We start from the raw sequence: 27,187 nt of genomic DNA, 5'->3' as shown, positions 1-27,187 counted from the left end.
CGGGATTGCGTCATTTTACCGGGATAAAAAGTAGCCTATGTCCTTTCTCGGGTATCAAAATATCTCCATACCAAATTTCCTGAAAATTGGTTCTGTAGTTTAGGCGTGATTGAGTAACAGACAGACAGACAGAGTTACTTTCGCATTTATAATATTAGTATGGATTAGGAGTGAAAATAGTGGAGGACCCAAGATTAAACAAACGATACAATTTAAAAAAAATCAACCTCTAAAAGGATGAAAACTTTCTTTTTAATCTTGGCTTGAAATATAGGATGAAAGTTTTGAAAGCGGATGAAATATCAGAACTCAGCCAGTAATTTATATAAAGAACTAAGGTCTAATTTTCGGCCAATTAACTGCAGTTAATGAACACGTAGAGCTCAAGGGATGATATGCAATTGCTCATTAACGCACCTTTGTTAACCCGTGAATAGATATTATAGTCAGTGTTCAATCGGCTTTATATATTTCGATTGATTGTGTTAACGTATGTAGAGATGTACTGACTGCTATTGTTATAAGGACCAATGTGCTCTACATTGGTCCTTATAACAATAATGCTCAAACGATGTCGCAAAATATGTTGATATATAATTTTGTTTAATAATATCTAATCGAATCATTGAAGTAAATGATTATATATATATGTATATGAATCATTAAAGTAATGGACAAATAAATTTATTTCATTTCATTTCATTTCAACACTGTAAAACAATTCAATATATTATTAGACGTGGATAAATAATGTGTGTATTAGGTAGTAGGTAACATAGAATATTATATTATGGGCTGATAAATGGACATTTTCAAAACGAAGTGATCTCTAGTTCTTCTGAACATGAATATCGAATCACTTGCTAAATGGGGTGCATACACGTTTACAATATTCATGGGATACTCATGTGATATTCTATTTTTTACAGTTAAGTCATATAGTCCCTAACAGAGCAAAACATAAATTTCATCACTATTTGGGTATTAACGGCATATATCTATTAGATCAGTGTTAGATACATGTTAAATATTAGACAATGATTAGACATATAGACAGGTATCGTAATAGTTAACATGGACTTTGTTTTCCCATTTACACTCAAATATTAACTAAATGCCAAGTAATTGGTGGTTAACTAATAACAATAAGGGGAGTAACAATTAGTAGTGATTGAACTTAGTATTTGTAAGTAAAGGAGATTTTTGTGGTACAACATATTGCTTGCTTAACGGTTTCTTTATTTTTTATTTATAAATTAAATCCGAAAATTTCAAATTTACAAAAAGTCGTTATTATTCGTGTATTAATATTGTAGGGATACAATAGAACGAGTCAGATGTAATCAGATCGAGGCACCCTTTAATAAAAACAAATAATCGTCGAATTGTCACCATCTCTTTGAAGTCAGTTCCTCGCTTATTAATTAATGCAAATTCTCTCAATAGCTCATGGACTTCAGGCATTTTTGGTATCTATTTTCATTAAAGAACCATTCTTGATGGGTTTAGTATTCTAGAGTAGCTGGTTATTGTGAATTGGAAGCACATAGAGTTAGCAGATATCGGTCAAGTTTTGTTTGACAAAAAAATATATATGTAGTAAATAATAAAACAATTAAATATAAAAAAAATAAATTTTGAATATATATGTATTTGATTTTGACTGTTACGGTTGATTATCTAGAAAATCATAATATGTATATTGTACGCATTGTAAGCTGGCTCTATCTTTTCTACTATAGTAAATTCGTAAGTATCAGTAATATATTTGATCCTAATTTCTAAAATATATAATCTTTATAATATGTACGACTTATTATGTATTCACAACTAATATTTTCTTCATGAATACATACATAATGAAAGAAAAAAGCTTCAAATGTGTGGAATGCTTGAGGAGCGTTTAAATAAAAATCTCAAAACATCCACGATATGCGTTTATTCGCACGTTACAATAATTTAATAGGATAGAAAAACTGAGCGCACATCCGTCGTCTAAAGCTGGTTGCCACGGAGTGAAGGCTCGCGAGCCGCGAAGCGTAGCGGACAACTCTCGTGTGCGGCCGGAGCGGGGCGCGGGGTGAAGGGCACGTAGTCCCGTTATGCGCTCGCTCAGCTGGCCGCCACACTACTCCCCCGCCGAGACCGATGCCACAGCTAAGGTCGATAGTAGTTGAGGAAGCGAACCACTCGTCCACTTCTAGTTTTGAACGGTAGTGATTTGCTGTTCTCATCGTGTTGTGGTTCTTCCTGTAATTTAGTAAGCAAATAAGCAGGTTTAAGTCTATCTATGGTTACATGCGAAAGCTTGCCTCCCACGTCAATTTTAAATGTTTTTTCTCCTCTTTCAATCACTTTGTGCGGGCCAGAATAAGGTGATTCTAATGATTTTTTAATGGGGCCTTTGCGAAGGAAAACATAGTCAGCAATTTGTAAGCTCTTAGGTATGAAAAAGGTTTTGCTGGTATGCCAGTGCGCTGGTTTTGGTGCGAGATTATGAAAATGATTGCGTAGGCGGGATGCAAAATCTGTTAGATCAGTATTATGAGCTTTAGGAGCGAGAAACTCACCGGGAAGGCGCAGTGGCTCCCCGTACACTAGCTCAGCTGCAGATGACTCAATGTCTTCCTTCCAAGCGCTGCGAATGCCAAGTAAAACAAGTGGAAGTACCTCAGACCATTGATCATTTTTATGGCACATGATAGCTGCCTTAAGCTGCCGATGAAAGCGCTCCACCATGCCGTTGCATGCCGGGTGATACGCCGTCGTAGGGCGATGAACTGCACCCAACAGTGAAGAAATGCTACGAAACAAATCAGATTCAAACTGTCTTCCTCTGTCAGTAGTGATCTTCTCTGGACATCCGTATCTCGCCACCCAACCAGAGAGAAAAGCACGGGCACACGTCTCGGCTTGTATGTCTGGTAAAGGAACTGCCTCAGGCCAACGCGTGAATCTATCGATGATCGTGAGACAATATCTGTAACCAGAAGAATAAGGTAATGGTCCTACAATGTCCATGTGGACATGCGAAAAACGTTGAGAAGGTGTAGAAAATTGAGAGAAAGGTGAAATTGTATGACGAATGACTTTGTTGCGCTGGCAATCTGTGCAAGCTCGCGCCAAGCGTCGACAATCTTTTTTAATTCCAGGCCAAACAAATCGTTGCGTAATCAACTTAATGCTCGCCTTAGCACCAGGATGGCTTAAGCCATGTAGATTATTAAAAACTTGTTCGCGAAAGGCCTTAGTAACAAACGGTCTTGGATTTTGCATAGACACGTCACAGTAGATGAAATGAGATGAATTTGGTAATTTTACTTTTGCTAGTTTAAGAGATGAATTGGTATTTAAAAGTTCTTGCAGCTCAATATCTGTACTTTGAGCGCGTGCAAGCTCCTCAAAATTTATAGAGTCTGCGATTTCCTCTATTCTGGACATAGCGTCGGCTACCATATTCTCAGACCCGGTCACGTACCTGATATCTGTAGTAAATTGAGAAATAAAATCTAAATATCTAAATTGTCGAGGTGAACATTTATCTCGATTAGTTTTGAACATGAATGTCAGCGGCTTATGATCTGTGTACACAGTAAAGTTTCTGGCCTCCAGCATATGTCGAAAATATCGTATAGCTTCATAAATGGCTAACAGTTCTCGATCATACGGACTATATTTTACCTGAGACGGCTTAAGTTTGCGTGAGAAAAACGCTAGTGGTTGCCAGTCATCATTTACCCGTTGTTGGAGCACAGCACCGACTGCGATGTCAGAGGCATCTGTGTGAATTGCAAAATCACAGTCGGACCTAGGATGAGCTAATAAGGTTGCTCTCGCAAGAGACGACTTACAGGCATTGAAGGAGTCCAGCATGATATCAGACATCTCGATAGGTTGGTTATTTTTCTTTTTAGATCCTGAGAGTGCCAGGCTGAGAGGACCTTGAATAGAAGATGCATCTGGAATGAAACGCCTATAAAAATTATACATTCCTAGAAATCGGCGGAGTTCTCTTACACTCTTCGGAACTGGATAATCTACGACAGCTTGAACCTTTTCTTCAACAGGACTAATTCCAGCTGATGTAACTTTGTGACCTAAGAAGGTTATACTAGGTAAACCAAACTCACATTTACTTGAATTAATAAGCATGCCGTAGTCTGAAAGTCTCTTAAATAATTGATCCAGGTGTTCCAGGTGCTCATCGTAATCTGCGGAAAAGACCAAAATATCATCGACATACCCATAACAAAAGGATAGTCCTTTGAGCATTTCATCAACAAAACGTTGAAAGGTCTGAGCTGCGTTGCGAAGGCCAAACGTCATATAACAAAACTCGAATAATCCGAATGGTGTAGTAATGGCGGTCTTTGGTATATCGCTCTTGAAAACTGGTATTTGGTTAAATGCTCTTACCATGTCGATTTTAGAAAATATAGTGCTTCCAGCAATTAAATGTGTAAAGTCCTGAATATGTCTGATGGGGTAGCGGTCTGGCAAAGTTCTTGCATTTAAAGCTCTATAGTCGCCGCAGGGTCTCCAGCCGTTGTCTTTCTTAGGAGCTAAATGTAATGGAGATGACCAAGAACTGTCTGACCTGCGTGCCACGCCTGATTGCAGCATGTCCTCAAATTCTTTTTGTGCTATCTGAAGGCGATCCGGTGGCAGCCTGCGTGGTCGTGAGGAAACGGGTGGACCTGGAGTAGTTCGAATATAATGAACGGTATTATGTTTCACCTCCTTATGTGTACCAGCCGGGCGGGTTATGTCTGGATATTTGCGTAAAAGCTGATGGTAAATAGAATCTCCAGAAATTACCTTAATTGAACCATAGTCGCTGTCAGTTGGAATCTCAATTGACGCTGTGACCTGGAGTGACGTCAACCCATCAATAAGTCGCTGCTGGCGGCAATCTACCAACAGATTATAAAAAGAAAGAAAATCAACTCCAATTATCGGCTTATTAATATCTGCAACTACAAATCGCCATTTAAAATCACGCCGCAAACCTAAATTAATATTTATCTGCACCCAGCCATATGTAGGTATCACAGTGCCGTTGGCCGCGAACAGCTGATAGTCAGTCTTCTCTCGATATTGCCTGAGCGCTCTGCGTGGATAAACACACAAATCAGAACCTGTATCGACAAGAAATTTTATTTTACTTATTTTATCAATAACAAAGAGGCGGCCTGGCGAAACATTGCAGTTGGTTGCCGCTAGTTCCGGCTGCACATGTTGTTTTCCGACGACAAATTAAATTTGCATGGTTTAATGCATTTATGCGCTCGCTTGCCAAATCTATGATGATACCAACAAAAATCAAAATTTCTAGATTTAGATCTTGACCTGTTACGGTTAGTTCTTATTCGAGATGGGGTACGTGACCTTGATCTATGGAAATTACCTTTTAGTGATGCTACTTCTTTCGTTAAATTTTCTAATTGCTTACTTAATTCTGAAATTTCATTATTATTCAAATTATTATTTAAAGTGCAAACTTGTTGGGTAGGGTGTACAATATCATGAACAGAATCTGCTAAATCGGCAATCGCTTCTAAACTGAGACTTTTTTGTGAAGCTATTATTGTTTGAATATTTAATGGTAACCGACCTGTCCATAAAGTCCTGAGAAATTCGTCCGGAACAGCTGGCCCCGCCAAATTCTGTAGATGACGAAGAAACTGTGACGGTTTTCTGTCCCCTAATTCCTCTTGAGCCAAAAGTTGTTGTATTCGTCTTTCCTGTGACGCCGTTAGCCGTTTTATTAATTCTGTTTTAAGTTTACTATATTTATTCTCAGCTGGAGGATTTTTTATTATATCCTTGACTTCCTGGGCAAACCTTTGTTCTAATTGCGACGAAATGTGGTAAAACTTCGTCGTATCAGACGTTATTCCAGCTAAAAAGAATTGTCCTTCAACCTGCGCGAACCACAAAGCAGGGTCATCCGCCCAAAATGGCGGCAGCCGCACGCCGACTTTATTCAATTCCAAATCCGATCGGTCTTCTTTTTCCATTATAAAACGTTTTTGAAGTCGGGGTCACCAATGTGGAATGCTTGAGGAGCGTTTAAATAAAAATCTCAAAACATCCACGATATGCGTTTATTCGCACGTTACAATAATTTAATAGGATAGAAAAACTGAGCGCACATCCGTCGTCTAAAGCTGGTTGCCACGGAGTGAAGGCTCGCGAGCCGCGAAGCGTAGCGGACAACTCTCGTGTGCGGCCGGAGCGGGGCGCGGGGTGAAGGGCACGTAGTCCCGTTATGCGCTCGCTCAGCTGGCCGCCACAAATGTATTGTACGATTAGACGGGACAATACGTTGTTTGTAAGACGTTGATTGTACATATTTTATCAAATAGGCCTAATGGTAATCGAGAAGGTAAATGTTCTTCATACAGTTCCAGAGGTAAAAGAAACTTCGTTATAGTTTGTTTTGTTATTTCTTCTCAATTAGATTCCCTTTCTAATAAAATTATACTATATTATATATAGATTATTTTCTGTTACCAACCTGATACTTATCCTATTCCTATAAATATTATTTTTTTGGTTCATGTTCAATATTATACTTTTTTGGGCACATAAACGAATGTTTTTATTTACTTATTCATGTCCATTTTAAGACTGAGTGAATTTAAAACCACCGAATACGTAACAAAGAAAACTGTAGGTACATTTTCAATGGCGGATACGTTACGTTATAGTTTTCATAGTACCTAGATTCGCTCGAATGCACCACACGGTGATATAGTCGCTCTTTAAAAAACCTTTCATAAACTTCATAACCATTTTCAACAAAAAAGTACCTTATTTAATTTTGAAAGATTTCATCTACCTTCATAATAAATTCATTGAATGCTCAGCTAGAAAGGGTTATATTCAGATACTTTCTCATCTATCACAACAGTTTACGGCAACATTATATTTTATACTAGCTGCGCCGCGCGGTTTCACCCGCGTGGCTCCACTCCTGTTGGTCTTAGCGTGATGTTTTAAAGCCTTCATCGATAAATGAGCTTTATAACACCGAAATAATTTTTCAAATCGGACCAGTAGTTCCTGAGATTAGCGCGCTCAAACAAACAAACAAACTCTTCACCTTTATTATATTAGTATAGTGATCCTGTTTTATTATATGATATTCTCAGAGATGTTCTCATTTGATCCTGTCCCTAAATATATTATTTTATTAATAATATATTTAGGGACAGGATTCTCAATATGTGGTAGGGCTGCTTTGTCAATTGATGAATTTATTACTAATGCTTTTGATACAGAAAAAGAGACGTGCGCTGTCATCGCCAATAAATTTGCGAATGAATTCAGAAACGCAGTTAAAAAAATCTTACCCTCCTGTCCGAATAATCTTCTAAATGATAAACATTACATCAGACCAACCAACGTTAGCTTCTACTTTAAAAAAGCCAACCCTAAAACTATAAAAAAGATCATTTTGAATCTTAATAGCCGAAAGGCGCCTGGTAGCGATGGCATTAGAGTAATAGACGTTAAAAGTATCTCAAGTAAAATAGCAGCTGCCATTTCACATCTTATCAACACTAGTTTTCTGTCAGGAATATATCCTAATGAGTTGAAGCAAAGCTGCGTTCGTCCTATATACAAAAAAGGAAAACAAGCCGACGTAACCAACTATCGACCAATATCCCTTTTGTCGTCTATAGATAAAATCATTGAGAAATTTATAAGTGATCAAATACATCTGTTCTATTCTAAAAATAACGTAATCTGTAATAATCAATATGGTTTTCAACCACGTAAAAGCACCACTTCTCTGCTATCAGATTTTTCGGACACCGTGAACATACACCTGGATAACAAAAAACATGTTTTAGCTCTTTTCATAGACTTTTCTAGGGCTTTTGACACCTTAAATCATAAGTGTCTTATAGCAAAGTTAGAGTCCTCTGGGATCAGGGGTCCAATGTTAAAATGGTGCGAAAATTACGTCAATGATCGATCTTTCTACGTAAAAATCGACGATTCTGTGAGCCGTGTGTTACCTGTTACTGAAGGAACAGCCCAAGGGTCGGTGATCGGTCCCCTCCACTTTATCACTTACGTAAATGACATGAATAACGTTCTTAAGCACTGTACTTCCTACCAATATGCGGATGATACTTGTTTGCTAGTTGCAAATCATAATGTTGAAAATGCTCTTGTTAATCTACAACAGGATTTTGACCGTATAAATAAATGGTGCCACGATAATGGACTTGTTCTTAATGCAGATAAAACCAAACTAGTACATATTCACTCTCCGTATAATAAAACATTGTTCGATGCGAACAATGTGATAATAGCTCATAATCATTATTGTTTGCATCAACATAATGTGCGCAATTGTAACTGTCCAAAAATCGAAACTGTAAGTAGTCATACGTATCTGGGACTTATAATTGACAGAAAGTTTAACTGGCAGCCACATATCAACTCTGTTTGTGATCGACTCCGAGCTATTCTAGCTAATATAAAAATTATTAAAAATAAAATGCCTTTTAAAATTTTGCTAATGCTATATAACGCCCTAGTTAATAATGTTATAAGCTACGGTATAAGTAGCTACGCCCGAACCTTTAAAAGCTATTTGAAGAACATTGAATCACTACAACTAAGAATATTAAAACAAATAGTATCTCCTAAGATTAAAAAATTATGTAAAAATAGTAATGAAAATCTCTTTCACCATTGTAAAGTTTTGCCGGTAGAATCTTTGTTCCATTACACAATATTAAAAGAACAATTCTTTAACTTTGACCTGCAGAAAAAAATTGATAACGTAATCATTACCCGTCAACAAACTAACCAACGCTTAATCATTCCAAAAATAATTAACATTTATGGTAAAAGAACAACTCGTTATTTAGTTCCTCAATTACTAAATAATCTTGATTTGAACCTAAAAAAAAGCATAAATAATAATAATATTAAATCTAAATTAAAATTGCATTTTGTAAACAACCTGTATATTGTATAATGTAATATAATAATTGTCTGTAACTTGTCGCGTGCACACGAGCGCGCTGTCGTGGATAGATTGCTTTGCATGCCGGACAAATCTTTGTGGTTTTTGGCATGTTCAATTATGTAAAATGTATTTGTTATTGATAAATAAATAAATAAAAAAAAAAAAAAATAATTTGAGTAAATTTGAATTGTTTTCTTCGAAAGAGAAAATCATCAAAATCGTATTTCGAAATCTGCTTATCACACATCAGCTTTGTATTTATTGAACTAATTCGGGCTCAGACAAAAGATACTAAATAAATTACGTTCTTGGAAAAATAAATTGCTTGTACAATGAAATATTGTTTCAGATCTTCGACACCGATAAATAACAAGTCCACCTGTCGTTCGCACGCCTAATATTGTTTCTTTGGAACAAATCTGTTATATAATAACGTTGTAATAACCTCACGTATGAAGTTAACAACGAACTTTTCGAACTATCCAGGCCATATTAAAAGTTATGGCTGAAATATTGCGCCGAAATGAAGGAGGTTCCGCTTTCCGCTCTTTCTGCTGTGTGGGACTTGAAGTAAAAACTATACTTAATGTTAGTGAATCAATGAATTCAACATTTGTTTTTCAGGTTTTTTACTTTAAATCAAAACTTGTTAATAGGTATACGTTCTCTACAAGTTTATATTGTTTTAAGATCAAACTATATTCTATACTCTATAGCCAATCTATAGCTATCCTTAAGACTGTAATGAAAGTACTTAATTAAGGAAAATGTAAAAAAAAACCTACCATATAATATAGGTATAACTGAGAATTTTTTCATTCAATTATTATGTTCATAGCAATTAAAATAAATAGTTAACCGATTACAGAATATCAAGTGTTAATGTGAGGAACGTATAATTTTAATTGCAAATGTCATTAAAAGCGACATTTAATCAACAGTTTCAAATTAACCTATGACAAATAGTTTTGACGCGAGCTGTCGAACTATTTTCAATTAATAGGTAGGTACCTTAATTTGGTTCAATTTCAATTCTAAACGCAAACGATTTTGTGTATCCACGATTAATGAGTATTTCTAGTTTGTCGCTTTGGGAGTTAGTTTAATGAATTTAGTTATGTATTGTTTAGGCTTCCGTGGACTGGGCCTTTGTCTTGGATATCGGCGGATGTTTGATAGAATGGAACAAAAAATCCAATATGCACTATATGTAGGTACTAGATATTATTATATTTTTATGTATCAAATTATCAATATATGTCTAATAAATGTCAATTATATAGGTATGTCGGATAAATTCGTAGAGCCTAAGGGCATTTATTTATTCGACAATGATGAGACATTATTATTTATTAAAATATGTATCTGTAATCCAATATACATTGTAACTACTGAATAAATTACACGAGAGGCCGGGTTAAATATTAGTTTGAAAGTAATAAGAATGTACTGCGATTTTACACAGCTACCTAATTGATGTAGGTAGATGATAACAAACCACAGCAAGTCAACGACTATTAACAAAGTGAGGGTAGTTGGGTCAAACGTCGTATAAACAACGTCTGAACACCATGGCACGATTCGGACGAATGCGCCACGACTCACGAGTCAAAGGAAAGTTTTTATAGTATTCGACAGCTAAGCATGTTCTGACATGAAATAATGACAACTATTTATACAATGAATGCCGTATTCAATTCCCATTACACATTATATTAGGTTTTAACCATCTGTTATGCGTTAGAATTTAGATTAATGGCGAAGATAAGCGAGCAGATGCGCCATGTGACTATAATCTGATCACGCTTTGCCCATTTTGCATGTGCATCAGGATTGTGGAATTATGCTGCATCAATGAGAAATAGGAATACTGAGAATATAGTGTTCAGAATTTGCCGCGCTGCTAGTTTATTTAGTTTTAATTACCTATACTCTACATTGTGTACAGACTCTATAGCTTTTATCACAACTGTCTGAAAATCAGATGTTTACTTCATCTCTATATTGGTTAATATACGAAGAGATACGAAGTATTCTGTAATTTTTTTGATGTATTTTGCAAATAGAAAATAACGAAAATTAATAAACCTATGTGACGTTTATTAATTATTTGCGTCCTTTTAATTATAACAAATATGTAGGAGGTAAGTATCTATATACATTAAAGCATGTTCTTTGTATAAATAATTATAGATATTATTTATCTTCTGATGTCAGCGCAGATATTGAATTACATGAAATCTGTTATCCCCAACAACTTTAGGGATTTTCGCGTCAGAAACATTTAGCGAAGCCCTCATTATGTTCTGCTGGAAATTAATGCAGTTTGCTAAACTCGACGTCACATGTCGGAAACCATATATACGGCATAATTTTCACATATTCGACATTATAAATATACTAGCTTTCCGCCCGCGGCTTCGCCCGCGCAAACAATGATAAATCCGCATAGTTCCCGTTCCCGTGGGATTTCCGCGATTGCATCATTTTCCCGGGATAAAAAGTAGCCTATGTCCTTTCTCGGGTATCAAAATATCTCCATACCAAATTTCATAACAATTGGTTCAGTAGTTTAGGCGTGGTTGAGTAACAGACAGACAGACAGAGTTACTTTCGCATTTATAATATTAGTATGGATTGTATAATGGGTGTATGATAATTGATAGCTCCGAAAAGCAATTTATTAGGATTGGAACTCAATGTTTGCCTTTATTATTGAGTATGAATTTAAAATAGAGCAACTGCTTTTATATGAACTGTTAACCATATTCTCAATAAATACTAGCATTTTCAAGTATTTATGAATTCTTCATTAGTTAAGGTACTCCGAACAAAAGGTAAATATCGCATAATAATATATATAATATTTCATTATTATTTATGTAGAGTAAGTAACAAAAATAGTCTATTACCTCTCAAAAATATTATTACTGGACTTTTATTCTACGAAACAATATGAAAATCGCAAATCGTTTCACGGAAATAATATTCATTACAACTTTTAAAAATTGAATACTAGAACAAAACTGCAAAACTAGAATAAATACTTGAAATGTTTAGCATAATTTCTATAATGATAATAAACGACTCTTGGTGCCTTTTCCCACAAATTCCTGGTAAACCTTAATAATTACTGTTCTAGATTCTCCGTGGAGAAATGCCCCGAATACCAAGTAATATTATGCAATTTACTACGAGTAATAGTGAATTTATTGTTAACTAACATGTCTATTTACGTAGGTCGCTTTATGTGTTTTAAAACAACGCATCATGTTTCATGTGACTTTTTTTTTAAACCATGTTTTAGAGTATGTTAGTGTAAAAGTTTTGTCATAGCTGAATTTATGTAAACCGTTATTGTCATATATTATAGATAATATGTTCAATATGTATTTTTATAAAACTTAATATTATAATGTATGATGTGGTATTACTTAAATAAATAAATAAATAAATGTGTTGATTTTATTAAAAAAATCCGACACTTAAATATATTATTGTTGTTTAAAAACTACAAATTGTTCGGATTATTTGCCTCTTTATCTCAATATATTATTGCAGCGGTTTTATATACATACATATAATTAATCAAACAAAATAGTGTAATAACATTTCATAAAATAATTATATCAATCTATTTTTAAAACCCAATAAGAGTTTTGTTTACGTTTTACTTGTTTTCAATATATTCCCAATACCCACCTTCAAAGCTACGGGCAATCTTTTGTAGCTTCCTAACAAAGGTCAGAATGTACGTCATCACATTTCTTCTTTCATGAGCCGTTAGCGCTGGAATAACGGGTAAAATATTCAAATACATGACTTTAGCATACTGCTTAGGCCTCAAAGATGAACAATATTTAACGCCGCCTTCCATACAGTCGACAAACAGGTGGAAAGATGAATAATTTAGCATTGATGTGAACTTTACGTCCAAGGAAACAATGGTAAATTATATAATACGACGAACTAACATAGCATAACAACTAACTTACTAGAATAGATTCACATTATGTTGTATTGTGTGAAGTTCCCGGTGGGGACTTCAAGCCTGGCTAATAGAACTGAATTTCGAAATCTACTTCGACTCCCAGAAAGGTTCAATATAAACACATTACCGCCTGCAATTTCCTTACTGTTAACGCTCCCAATGTCGTTAAATCATGTCTTTTGGACATCGTAGATCGAAATTTATTCAAGTGACTGCACGAGTGAATTCAAAGCAAAGTAGATTCTCTGCTTGACTCGAACATATTCGATTTTATCGGTAAATGTCTTAGCTATTTGAAGAAACTGTATAATTTGATTCTTATAATATTTGTTTGTTTTTTGTGGAATTTTGTCAATATCATGACCAATTCTTATCTTATTATAATGGGTTTGGTAATTAAAAACTGAATTTTTAATTATCATTCTCTATATATTTCACGTAGATATAAATTTATATTATGTAGGTATTTATAAACGAAGATTTCAAGCTCAGCTGTGTTATAATTAAGCGCAGAATAACACATTGTTTGTCGGTATAATTGAATCCCATCCACTGACATCTCACGTACTAAACGGGAGCAAATTGAAGAAAATCCAATCAAGTGGGATCTGTAGCGACGATTTGTTGGCTGTCAGGCGTGAGGCGACGTCTTGCAGTACACTATGTAAACAAGCAGGTGAAGAGAAATGGCCTGTACTAGTCGGATCAAGAAGAATATTTATGTTCCTGCCACGAAATGAGCGAGCTATGAGCTCTAAGGGATTTAACTGTGCAAGGATGTTTTCATAATAGGCAAAATTTAAAGAATTATTGAAAATTTTATGTCCAAAACAGAGCAGATTTATGAAAACCGAAGCTTCCGTCGGGATGCCGGTCTTTGATGATATTCTTGGAAATATAATCACAACTGTCAGCTACGCATTTAAAGTCCTTGTCCCTCTTTAAATTTAATCAATATAATATTTTAAAGTAATTTCCGGCTTCATTATTTATGTAATTATTTTAATTATTGTTCTAGACAGGATATTACTTGTGATTGTACTTTTATTGTATACTAGGTTTCCGCCCGCGGCTTCGCCCGCGCAGTCTAAGGAAAACCCGCATAGTTTCCGTTCCCGTGGGATTTCCGGGATTGCGTCATTTTTCCGAGATAAAAAGTAGCCTATGTCCTTTCTCGGGTATCAAAATATCTCCATACCAAATTTCATGAAAATTGGTTCAGTAGTTTAAGCGTGATTGAGTAATAGACAGACAGACAGAGTTACTTTCGCATTTATAATATTAGTATGGATTTGCATACATGCAAAAACGTAATACAATCCTAATTTCCATGCAATGTCAAATACCTTATAAAATATAAGTAAGTAATCTAAAAGCGATAAATGTTTACGACACCCAGAACATATTACGACGCCACTCTATTGTCGTCTATTATTTACTGATAAATAATTTTCATTTACGAGGTCTATCGCCCTCGGAACGCTTCCATCAATGTAATAAAGATCGTAGACTTTATGTAAATAGGACTACTAATTAATGAATAAAGACGTAAAACATTTAATTACTAACCTGTCGTTATGTTTTATTGATCACGTATATATTTTATTTATTTAAAACTTTACTATACATATATTTTGGTAAAAAGGAAAAGAAAATAACATTACTTATTAACATAATACTAAAGTGAAGTCCCATGTCCCCAAGTGGGGTAAGGGGCAGATGCATTGTACATCTGTTTCACTGATCGATTTACTTTAGGGACAAGTAGGTGATCAGCCTTCTGTGTCCTACCAGACCAAGACATTTTTTTTCTTCGTCTCCACCGGGAATCGAACCCAAGACCCAGGTGTTACGCTCACGCGTCAACCACTGTACCAAGGAGGCGGTCCACTTAATACTAACAATTAATCCAACTAGTATTTTAAGTTCTATAAAAATAAAAACCTATCAATAAACTCTACAAGTTAATTCGTGTATGCGTTATGCAGTTATTATTAACATGGTATTTAAGAATTATTCCTATTAATTTATTTATTAATAACTATCTATTAATTTCGTTGAGCTTGCAAAACTGATATGATATTCTGATTTCAGTTAATTATTATAGCGATTCATTAACAGATTGATATTTAATCATTCAATTTACGAAATATATTACTGGTAATCTAGTAAAATTTTGTTATGATATACTCAAATTTCAAGAGTTCTCAAATAAAACCAAATATAATTTTAGTAAACTTAAATATATTTTAAAAATAAAGTACCTACGACTTTCTAAGTAATCGTTTTTGTAAAGCTTCATGGTGGATTGTTTTGATCTGTATTATATTTCTTTTATTCCAGAAGAAACTGATGAAAAACCTCATTTATGGAGGTAGTAGGTAGATACAAAACAAATATAATAATTAATTATTCCTTTTAAACCACTGCAAAAGTGAACGTTAGCGTTTCCATTAGGGTATATATTTTCACAGTGAAATTGGAAACATAAGTGCCGTTTCTTTCTTGGTTTATTGAATGAAGTAAAATGTATCAGTTAATATATGGGATTCTTTATTTATTTGTAGTTTATTCTGTGACGTAAGTCGACGGTGTAGATTTTTCGATTTCTTTTTAAAAAAATTTTGTTTGACAATATGAGTACGAAGATTTTTTTTTACAAACGAACACCTGTTTTCTTTTCTAAATAAAATCTTCTGTTATAGAAAATGCTACTGCTAGATTAATAGATGTAGCTTTCCAATGTTTCTTTTAATGGATCGAGTATCTACTTAAAGTTAAATTAAAACAGGCAAACAAAACACTTAGTTCTTATAATATTAGAATAGGTAAAATAATGTAAAAATGAGACACAAACTATAGATGTACACATTTAATACCTATAGTTAGTAAAGCGTGGCGTTCCTTAAACACAGCAGAAATACTGCGAATCTTATATTTGCAATTTTATGAGTAACTTTCTAAATTGGAGCTTCTTTTAGGAATTCGTTTAATAACATAGTTTGAATATCAATTTTATCTTTTATTTCAAAAGCTGTGGAAAAATCATTGTGGACTTACAAAGCCATTCACTATGAATGTCGCGCTTTTCTTAGCTTTAGCTCATTAGAGGTGTTGAGACAAAGGTTTATGAATGAAGCCGGTATCGACTTACACCCAGCATCTTCTATTGTGTATTGGAAATTCATAGTGAATTTTTATTTTTCCTTACTTTGTTCTTAAAGAAATACTCTAGAGACGTAGACACAAAGGCTTTTATTAGCAAGTAATATTGCAATTTATCCTGTTTTTATTTTTAAACTCATTTACTACACGTTTTTAAGTTTTATTTTTATTCAAGATATTACGAGTATATTTCGGTATCCAATGTAGAACATTTAATAGGTTTATAGCCATCTTATCTTAAATATTATTACGTCGTATTTTCTTATTCAGTGCTACGTTTTGCTACGGCGTAGAGCGGCTACTTACAAGCTGTATAAAGCGATATGAAAATACTTTAAAAAGAACCACAGAATATCTTTTTGTAGTATATTTCTGGAAAGGTGATAATGCTAAATTAAAAGTACCAAATATAAAATTTCACAATACATTCAAATATAGGATAGATTTAATTATCTTTTTATACGAGCATATTAAAAAGTCTTCGTACATAATGTTTAGTTACTATAAAATTGTATATCTCTCTAGTCATTGTTTATTTTTTTTTATACTATGTTAAAGTTGTTATTATGAGAATGAACGAAATAAATTAAAAACTTTCATTGTATATTGCACGGGCGTATAACTAATACCTTCAAAATTTCTTCATTGTGACGAAATTTTTTTCAACTTACGTCAAACATTATTAGCAATGCAAAAGCTATCTTTGACCGACTAAACTCTGAAGTGAAGCCGTTTTAAAGGCAACCTCTCAAAATATGTACTAACTGCTTTTGATCTTATCAGGTAAAGTAAATTTTTTGTGATAACTGCTACAAAAATAAGGGTTGAGTTCGATAAAAACATATTGAAGGTCATAAAACAATATTATTCAACACTTCAAAGAATTTATTTACATACTTACCATCGCTCTTAGAAATAATATGATTCCTTATTTTTGTATTTATTATACATAAACGTATTCGATTATAATTGTTTTTCGAATCGATATAATCAAATTAAACATTTTAATTCACATATTTAAATCAAATTAATATTAAAAAGAAATATTAATTACTTTGTCTTCTCAAAATACTGACTTAGTAACAAAGACTACAACAAAGCAACTTTGCTAGCGACTGGCGTCAGAAATTGACTTCAAAAAGACATAAAATTTATAACGTAATAATGAATATTAATTTTTCATTATCAATAATATTCTCCAACCGATTTCCGCTCTAATTGTGCGAGACTTTTTTGGATCCTTTTATAAATCGTCCGTGAAAGGTGTTTCTTGTTAACTGAGCAAATAAAATTAAATATCGTGATTTATTAATTTTTATTGACACTTCTTGTTTCATTATTTACCTTTGTCGAAGTTTTATTTATCTTTATGAAAAAATTTCACCCATGACTTGCTTGATTGGCTGTTTTGAGAGTACGTTTATGATTAGACAAAAATTAAAACTTTCATGTTTCCGAGACTTAAGAAGGTTATTTCACAAACAATAATAATTATAAATTAGTTTAGGGGGGTTAGGCGGTCAGCGAAAATTCAGCTATTCGGGCCTGAGGTAAGGGGTGAGGTTTAGTATGGAATCAACGTGCTCGACACTAAAAATCGTAAGAGCCATTCACATTTTTAAAAAAAGTGAACGAAAATATTTAGTATTTTCTAAATCTAAAACAGTCACGAAATCGAGAAGGTACCTATGTATTTGTGATTTTATACGAATTATTATCGTAAAATACGGTTGTAATGAGCATTTATATGATATTTTAGAGGTAACTTCAGGATTTTTTTTATCGAGAAAATTTTTTCCAATCGTGTTTTGGAAACAGTCATCCCATCACACATACGTTCTGTAATACATATTAGAAATTTCAGTGCGAAAAAACTTCAATATTTTCAATTATAGCTCATAGAATTCATTCATCATCCATTTTGCCGTTTTCACCTACTAAGGGCCCTTAAACCTTAGCAAGTACTAATTGAATAGTTACAATTTACGGTCTTGTAAACAACAAGGAATTAGCAGGCAGAAAATTTGGAGGACTGCCAATATAACTTTAATTAACTTGTTGATTATAAGAGAGAGATAGCTAATAATAATCAATTTGTTTAATTGCTTATTTGTTTAATTAAAGGTATAAAAACTTTGTATTCCTCAAATATTAAGATATAAATTGAAAGAGAAATCATTATAGGAACATAAGCTTAAACACCCGTATCTGTAAAAATAAGGCTTTCGATGATATTGCGTTCTTAATCTTTATTTACTCATGTTCAAAATGGCCGACATTTTTGGCATTTAATCCTTAAAATGACACGTAACGACAAACCTTTCAATAAAATCAGTAACTTCACGAATACTTCTCGAATAGCAGAGCTTTTTTATTTTGTACTAAAAAAGAATGTGTATATATTTACATATATATATAAATAAATATTTATTTATTTTTTTTCTTTTTTTTTGCACTTCTTACCTACCTCCTCTTTCACATTATTACTCCACACAGTAGGTTGCCTGGAAGAGATCACTCTTAAGTGATAAGGCCGCCTTCTGTGCTGGACTAGTTATAAGTTTTAATTTTAAGGATTTATTTGTATGCCAGCACAATAAAGTGTAAATAAATAAATAAGAACCGAAACGATTTTGATAATTCTCTCGCAGATAGAAAGATTTTATCTCGGAAAAACCTGAACGAAGCAGCACTGAGCGGTTTGTTTACAAAATCACTTATATTCTGTTGCTAGAGTATTAATTACAACATTGAATTAAGGAATATTAACTACAAAGTAACATTAATGTTTCAAGGTCGATATAATTTAAAAGTTCGAGCAAGCGGAGTAGTAATTAATGAAAAATTACAGGCAGTCGGGAAAGTAGACTGCCGTACGTTAATGAAGCTATTTCTTCCAAAAATTAACGAAGAAATACAGTCACAAGCTAGTTTGTTAAAGTCTGATTTATTTCAGTCCACATAATTTAAACAAGTGAAGTTATTTACATTTGACATTACCGTCACTTCTACAAAAAGGAAATTGTTATGTTAGCTGAGACGAATTTACACTTTTACTGCCAATGGGAAATTTACATTCTGATAATAATAATATACGATTTTAGCATCTTGACTTTGAATTCTCGGATTGATAGAATTGTAGAGGGAATTTTATTCCCTCCGAGAAGAAGCACAGTTTATGTTTTAAAAATATTTTTAGTTTTACAAAAACATAAATAATGTTGTCGCTCCGAACTTGATATTAATATAATCTAATGAAACGTACAATGCTAAGGATGTATGATATTATATTTAGATATTTTTAAATACTAATTCACAATATCATTAGTTTTTGCTATTTGCTAGTCAAATTATGTCAACAAAGTACATACTAATGAAACTGAATTAATTAAACTTAGCCCATAGTCCAGTCAACTTTAAAAATAGTCTAATCTTCCATACTGAGAACATTACTATTAAATCTGTGTATTAATCACATGAAATAATACTTAAAGCTTTGTATAGTGTTCTGTTCTTAACAAGACCCGATTTGATTTAATCCAGATTTTTTAAATAAAATAGTAAACACGATAACAATTAAATTAATAATAAATGGATGGAATATTTCTAATAGTAAAGATAATATTCAATAACAGTATTCATTTCAGATCATCTAAAGAAATAAAGGTATATCTGTATACACAGACTTGTAAAACATTACTCTCTTTCTTGTGCAGTTGAATAATAAGGCGTAACCTTGATTCAATTCAGTAAAACCTAAATAGTGGCCAAAAACGCTTTATCAGATAAATACTAAAAGTTTTAAGTGACATCCGTTTTACTTCTGAAATACAAATAAAGAAATAAATGGACACATCGAATTACAATGTGAATACAGGACGAAACGTAACTGCACAATTGATTTGGTACACGCTTTAATCGAAAAAGTGAAACTACGAACTATGCTATGCATTGTCTAAAAACGAAAGGGATTAGAAACCATTAAAAAAATGTCATATGTCTACAAGAATGGGTAAGCAAATCAGTAAAAAAATGTATGGAACTAATAATTAACTTAGTCAATTTCATGGCTGTTATCATTGTTATAAAGATTCAGGAGGTATTTCAGGTTGGGTAAAGACTGCAATATACCTTGAGAAAAGTTCGTATCAAATATATCCATTCATATTCAAATTAGAATGCTTAACAAATGTAAGATCCATATCGTGCTCATAAATAATCCGGGAAAGCTTAATTTCTATAATCCGACACGATTCGTTTCTGCCAATTAGGTCCCGAGGTGTCTGTACAAGGAAGATAAATTGGGAGATAAGTGTCCGTACCTTGTCTTTTTTCCGCAAGGTTATTGATGAAGTTATAAAGGCAATTTTAATTACAATATTTGCTATGCTTTTTAGGGAGAGGAATGTTGTCACGTAAATATCAACTTAATTTTTTTGTAAATTAATAAGAATCTCAGGAGTCAGGAACAGGACTTCTTCGACGTAACGTACAAAACTCAAACTCAAACATTTATTTATTCAATTATACTTTTTATATTACTTTTGAATCGTCATAACATTTTTAACAATTTCCTTATACGATATGGTATATAAACGATATACTTATACCTACTTTAACACTTATTCATTAATCTTAAAATATAGATACAATTTAATTATTAGCCAACTTCCTCTTTTACTAAAGATTAATCATGTCAGTAGTTCTAGGAAGTGTTTTCGTCACATTTCAATCTTTTCCTGTTTATTATCAGTGTGTAAAAGGTTTTAAGATTGACAAGCAACGGGCGTTACGTAAATTGTAACTCTGAATCATTTATCTCGGCGAAACATACCAAGTGATCCATTCATTTGTCTAAACTTTGACTTGTCGGTGTGTCATTTGTATAATAGGAACAATAGGAATAAGGCCGTTATTGATTACGATTTATTTATTTAAAATGGCGCGTAAAGGTTTACTTTAGATTTGAAATAAACAAATTATACTCAAAAGAAGCTTTTTTTACAAAACGCGTGAAATGGTTAGGGAGCCAGGTGCAAATTGGGTTCATTATTTCCTCTCAAGAGATAATTCGTCAGAAGCATCAGAGTATAGTATTATAAAGCCTCGTGAACGTCAGCTGGCGCTCGGTTGGGGGGGTGAGCGGTTGTAGCCTCCCACGCACGTAGGAAAAAGAAATACATTCATTCATTTCCTCTCAGCTAAAAATTTGTCAAATTGTAGCTAACCCAATCTCAACGAAAAAAAATAATCAGCTGGTTACAACATGGTGTATTAAACGTCAGCTGGTGTCTCGAACATGAAAAAAAAAAAAATATATTTTCCGTGATTTCCTCTCAAACAAAAATTTACCTGATGATAGCTTATATGTAACTGTGGATAAATATATAAGTCAGCTGGCTATATCTTGGTGGAAAAACCGTCAGCTGATACTTTGAAAGTTATTACATAGGAGTTAGACAAAAGCATCTATTGCCAATTTATATGCATCAGCTGACTAGGTTTTCCTCAACTTATTGCTAGCTGATTTTTTTTATTTATCGCATCAGTATATTAACAATCAGCTCACAAATTTTCATCTGAGAGGAAATGACGTATCTTTAATTATTCGACATTGCGCTTCAATATAAGAGTTGAGTTGAAATAAACATTTAGTATCAATATTTTTGAAACGAATAAGTATGTAATCAAATAATTTTATATATTTAAATAATTAAATAATCAATTAGCAATAAATGAACTAGTTACTCGATAAATAATATTTATTAATATATTATAAACTTGATAAACAATGATAATGAGAATTTAGAATAGCAATATGATTTATTCGTTTTCGCTCTGGCTTGGTTCACTTTCCTCTCTTTCCGATTCATTATCAGAGTCGATAAATACCAACGATGTAAGTTTTGCAGGACGTCAACGTAAAGTCAGATTGAAATAATTTCTCGAAAATGTTAAGAATTGTTATAATTCCAACGGAATATCATTTTAATGGCATAAAGCTTTAAGCTACGTAAAAATTAATAAATGCCATTTTTAGACGCCTCCAATACGTTTATATACGTTAATGGTTTTCTGGAAGTCAGTTACCTGCAACATCGATTGATGAAATCACTATTCAGCCGGGAAAAGGTAATTTTTTTTTATCATTTTGATTATATAATGCTTTAATACGAATTCTAATATTTTTTTTAATTTTTGTACAGATGATGACGATGAAACATAACAGCAGACAGCTCTGACAGCGACTCTGATAATGAATCGGAAAGAGAGGAAAGTGACTCAAGCCAGAGCGAAAACGAATAAATCATATTGTTATTCTCATTATCATTTTTTATCAAGTTTATATAATAAATATTATTTATCGAGTAACTAGTTCATTTATTTCTTATTGATTATTTAATTATTTAAATATATAAAATTATTTGATTACATACTTATTCGTTTCAAAAATATTGATACTGAATGTTTAGGTATTTCTACTTAACTCTTATATTGAAGCGCAATGTCGAATAATTAAAGATACGTCATTTCCTCTCAGATGAAAATTTGTGAGCTGATTGTTAATATACTGATGCGATAAATAAAAAAAATCAGCTAGCAATAAGTTGAGGAAAACCTAGTCAGCTGATGCATATAAATTGGCAATAGATGCTTTTGTCTAACTCCTATGTAATAACTTTAAAAGTATCAGCTGACGGTTTTTCCACCAAGATACAGCCAGCTGACTTATATATTTATCCACAGTTACATATAAGCTATCATCAGGTAAATTTTTGTTTGAGAGGAAATCACTGAAAATATATATTTTTTTTTCATGTTCGAGACACCAGCTGACGTTTAATACACCATGTTGTAAGTGTAAGTTGTAACCAGCTGATTATTTTTTTTCGTTGAGATATTGGGTTAGCTACAATTTGACAAATTTTTAGCTGAGAGGAAATGAATGAATGTATTTTTTTTTTCCTACGTGCGTGGGAGGCTACAACCGCTCTTCCCCCCAACCGAACTCCAGCTGACGTTCACGAGGCTTCATAATACTATACTTTGATGCATTTTACTAATTACCACTTGAGAGGAACTTGGTCATAAAATCGGCTGCTGGCTCCCGGACCAAAACCTCTGTAACGATAATAATAATATATTTTCACCGAAGTTCTAGAGTATGAAAAACAAATATGTAACTCAATAAGAATAGGAGTATGTTACAAGATGTGATTAATTATCTGATTTTAACCTAAATTGAGCATGTAGAGCGCTTCTTACGTAATTATATGGTAAATATAAGGTTGAATTTATGATAAAAAAATGTATGCGTGTACTAGAGTACACACGTAAGAAGTGAAACTTCTTTATGACCTTCAAAATGTCACGAGTATGGCGTAACGCAAAAATGTCACGCGTACGGCGTAACGCAAAAATGTTACACTAAATTTTTGTCCAACCCCGATACAGAAGTTTCACTTCAAAAAAACAAGCAAGAGGCAAGATTATATACATTTTTTATTGCTCTTTAAATCTACTTTGCTGTTGCGAAATCTCGTGAATTATTGGCGAATTTGTATGAATAAGAAATATTTATCTAAATATTACATTCATTCTAATCAGTCAAAGAAATCACATAATATAAAAAATAGGCAAACCATTCGAGTCTGTTTATCGATGTGGAAGAAGCAATTTTTCCCACAGCATGGTACGATATATTTGCGATATTTATTTGGTGAATGGCAGTCAAGCGTTTTATTTGACAAACACACATTAATCTCTTCATTGCCGCCATTTTATCTCGCAAATTTAAGCCCATTTGACCCCTGTTTTACGCAAAGTACTTTATCAATATAACAAAGCGGAAACACATTTGCAATTTTAATTCAACATTTTAAATTATCTATTCTATGTGATACGTGAAATGTGACAAGATCTTCCTTCTCCAGTTCTTACCACTGGCGAAATGCCACAAAATATAGTATCAAAATAACGACCTTTGCACTAGTTTGGTTAAAACCTTCCATTTTTGTTTGAATCGTGGTAGAAGTATTGTTACTGTTTTTACTCAATTTATTTTATTTATCGATAGAGAACTCTAAATGGATATACGCACATTGCGTGACATGTTTTAAAAAGTTTAAAAATGAAAAAGTTATAGTTTTCTGTAAAAAGAACATAGGAAATTTATCAGTTGACGATCGGTCGTAGTGAGGTTGATGACGCTAAAGCAATCAGTTGGAAGCAGATGTGCTTCAAGCTCCTGACGCTAGAAGAGATTGAACGGAAAAACGTGAAAAATAGCTCTTACCATATTTACTTTGTAGAGTTTTTAGAGTTCCTTACGCTCTAATAAAAATAGTTATACTTTATATTTAGTATCTATCACAGTCTAATCAAAACCCTCTGAATGGAAGACGTCAATATTTAGTTAAACAATATACCTTTACAGAAATATTGTCGAAGAGGCAAGGGCACTCCAAACCAATTACCTAAGACATATTTTATTGAATTACTAAGTTCCAGCACAACTGCTGAAACCGGAGAGTATGAATGATTAAATTCTTCAATTACGCTCTGAGAATTAATTTGATAACAAGTTTTATTAATTCATTGATAGACACCATGTGTTTACAAGTAGGTATGTATATTATTTGTATGTTGGTACTGGCTGTTAAATCTCAAACAAGTGCAGAATAACTATTTGAGATCAGATTATGGAGTTTTGGATCGAAATACGTCTTTTTATAGGGCATTAATGAAATTGTCTTAAAAAGCCCTACTTCTCTGACAATTGTAAAAGTAGAAGGTCTGCTAAAAAATAAGTAGGCTTTCATTGTTCTTAGACATGTTTAAAAATCTAGTCGGATCTTGCCACTTTATCTGAAGATACCGTAATACGCAGCTTACGTGTTTCGTTTGATTTATTCTATACTAGCCCTTGCTTGAAATGTAATCCACGTATGGTTATATAATAAGAAGGTTACTTGAAAATTGATTGAGGGAGTAAAAGCCAAATACATTTATCAAAAACAATTCCTATCATAAAAAGACACATGGAAGAATGATGAAGATATGAACGATAATATTATATGAAGAACATAGTTCTTACTAAGTTTCTCTTTTAAGTTTTAATGTAGAGATTAGCGCATACCGCCTACCATTCGGAGATTTGGAAGGTATTTGGTATAACATTTGGATACGTTAAAAATGTGAGCGAAGTAATATGTCTTACTTATTAAGACTTACTTATTGCCTTTCAAAATTTCCTCGTCGAAAGCATAGTGTAAGACTCTCTTTGGTGATTGTTAATAAAGCGCCTTGCTTTATCATAAAATAATTAAAGCAGTGACAAAACCAAGACGTTCCTGCAAAGGTTTTCGAGTTCCCTATTCCAGCTTTATTACTAAAAGCTGAAAAGGAAGCTGTTGCGCTAGTTCTACGGTTTTAATTATACGTTAGCGCTTTCAAAATATAATTCGCAAACGTTATATTTCAGAAATTTTATAGGTACATTGAACGGCAGATAATTTTTTCTTATGAACATCGGATTGCGACTAGAATAAATAAAGGTAATAATAATACAACTCCAAACATTTATTCTTCCCTGGTAAGTACTCTACAATTTTATTTAAAACATTAGGCATGACGAAGGATTTTGGAGCCCTCTTCCATAATGTGTGTTACTATACAAGAAAAACCCTATATTTCGGTAATATACTTAAATTTAACGAAGATAAAAGCCATTTTTCAAAAAATATTTATTAACTGTGCCAAAACAGCTCGCAGGTGTCATGGCGTAGTTGTGACGTCACTCTTTAGTAAATACGTAATTATATGTACGCATAGCGAAGAAAATTAAACAATTTTTTAATTATTGTATCAGTAATTGTTTCAAGCGAGAAAATAATAAGAATTCGCAATTATATTTCTGTTCTGAGTCGATAAATTATACGCGAAACAATAGAAAATAAATAAAAATGCGTATTCTCAACATATTCATAACAACAAAACACACCTGACATGAAGTTGTTTACATAGGTGTGACGTCACGTGTGTTTTAGTCAAAATGGCCGACTGCAGAATTTCAATGTTTTATTTTATTGATAATCTCAATAATCCTAATGTTTTTTATATTTCTAAGTCACTATTTTTAATTTATTTAGTATACATTTTCCCATAAAAACACTTATTCGATCATTTATGGATACTGTCTTCATGCCTAATTAATAAGTAACTCCATAAATAAAATAAAACCTTGGAAATAATTGTTTGGAATAGCCACAGGTGGTCTGCTTTCTAGTTTATTGCTTTTGTACTGACAAGTTAGTTCTCTTTTAGATATATGTATATTATGCCGACTTAATTATCTCATTCAACTCAGCTAACAACAACACGTGGACATATTATGAACATTACAAAACATAGGTAGATACTTACATAATTTATCTTTTAGAGCCTGTTTGCGTTTAGGTTACGTTTAGGCACTTAACACCTTAAGATAAATAGGGCAAAATGTAATAAGAAAATTCTCAGATTAAAGAGACAGACACAGCCAGATCTGAAAACACTTAAGATTCATTGATTTTTATGTTGATGCGAGCAAAACATCAGAAATAAAACGTTTTGCATTATATTCCCGTTACTATCGTTTTTACCAGAATTTAATAGCTTTTGTACAATGAAGTAAGAACTCTTAGGATGAATAAGAAATGAAAATATGCTTACACGTGGAAAGGGTCACTGCTACCTATTTTTTTTTATAAAATCTAAAAGTATTCGTTAAATAGTTCCTTTATGAATATTTCAGTTATAAAGCTAACCTATATATTTTTCCTTCTTCCATTTACAACATTTTAAATTACCGGCTACATCGCTAAATGTATGTACTTACCGTTGAGATTGAGATCACAGTATTACTTTACTCTATGATTGAGATTCAGCTGGCAAAGCACTTGTAACACTACCAGTGTTAAAAGTGTTTATGGTGTTTTTGCTCTGTTATATAAAAAAGAGTCTTAACTATTCCTGCCTAGTACTTTTAGGCAGCA

The 27,187-nt window shown here is 32.9% G+C and overlaps 1 protein-coding gene and 1 long non-coding RNA gene across 2 annotated transcripts in view; both read right to left on the bottom strand.

Moving 5' to 3' along the window:
* The window catches only part of LOC149485333 (uncharacterized), a 316,030-nt gene that overhangs the window by 76,830 nt on the left and 212,013 nt on the right, over positions 1-27,187 (bottom strand). The gene's annotated exons all lie outside the window — the stretch shown is intronic.
* On the bottom strand, positions 5,199-6,289 carry LOC149485342 (uncharacterized). The gene has a single exon (XM_089700130.1). The coding sequence runs from the start codon at positions 6,018-6,020 to the stop codon at positions 5,220-5,222; it is 801 nt and encodes a 266-aa protein (XP_089556256.1). The 5' UTR covers positions 6,021-6,289; the 3' UTR covers positions 5,199-5,219.

This window comes from Colias philodice, chromosome 10, assembly GCF_061535455.1.
Source record: "Colias philodice isolate Cphi_HAF_F1 chromosome 10, ilColPhil1 Martin Lab GWU primary, whole genome shotgun sequence".
In the NCBI taxonomy this organism is placed as follows: domain Eukaryota; kingdom Metazoa; phylum Arthropoda; class Insecta; order Lepidoptera; family Pieridae; genus Colias; species Colias philodice.
The sequence above is the reverse complement of the archived record's forward strand: the minus strand, read 5'-3'. Positions and strand labels throughout refer to the sequence as shown.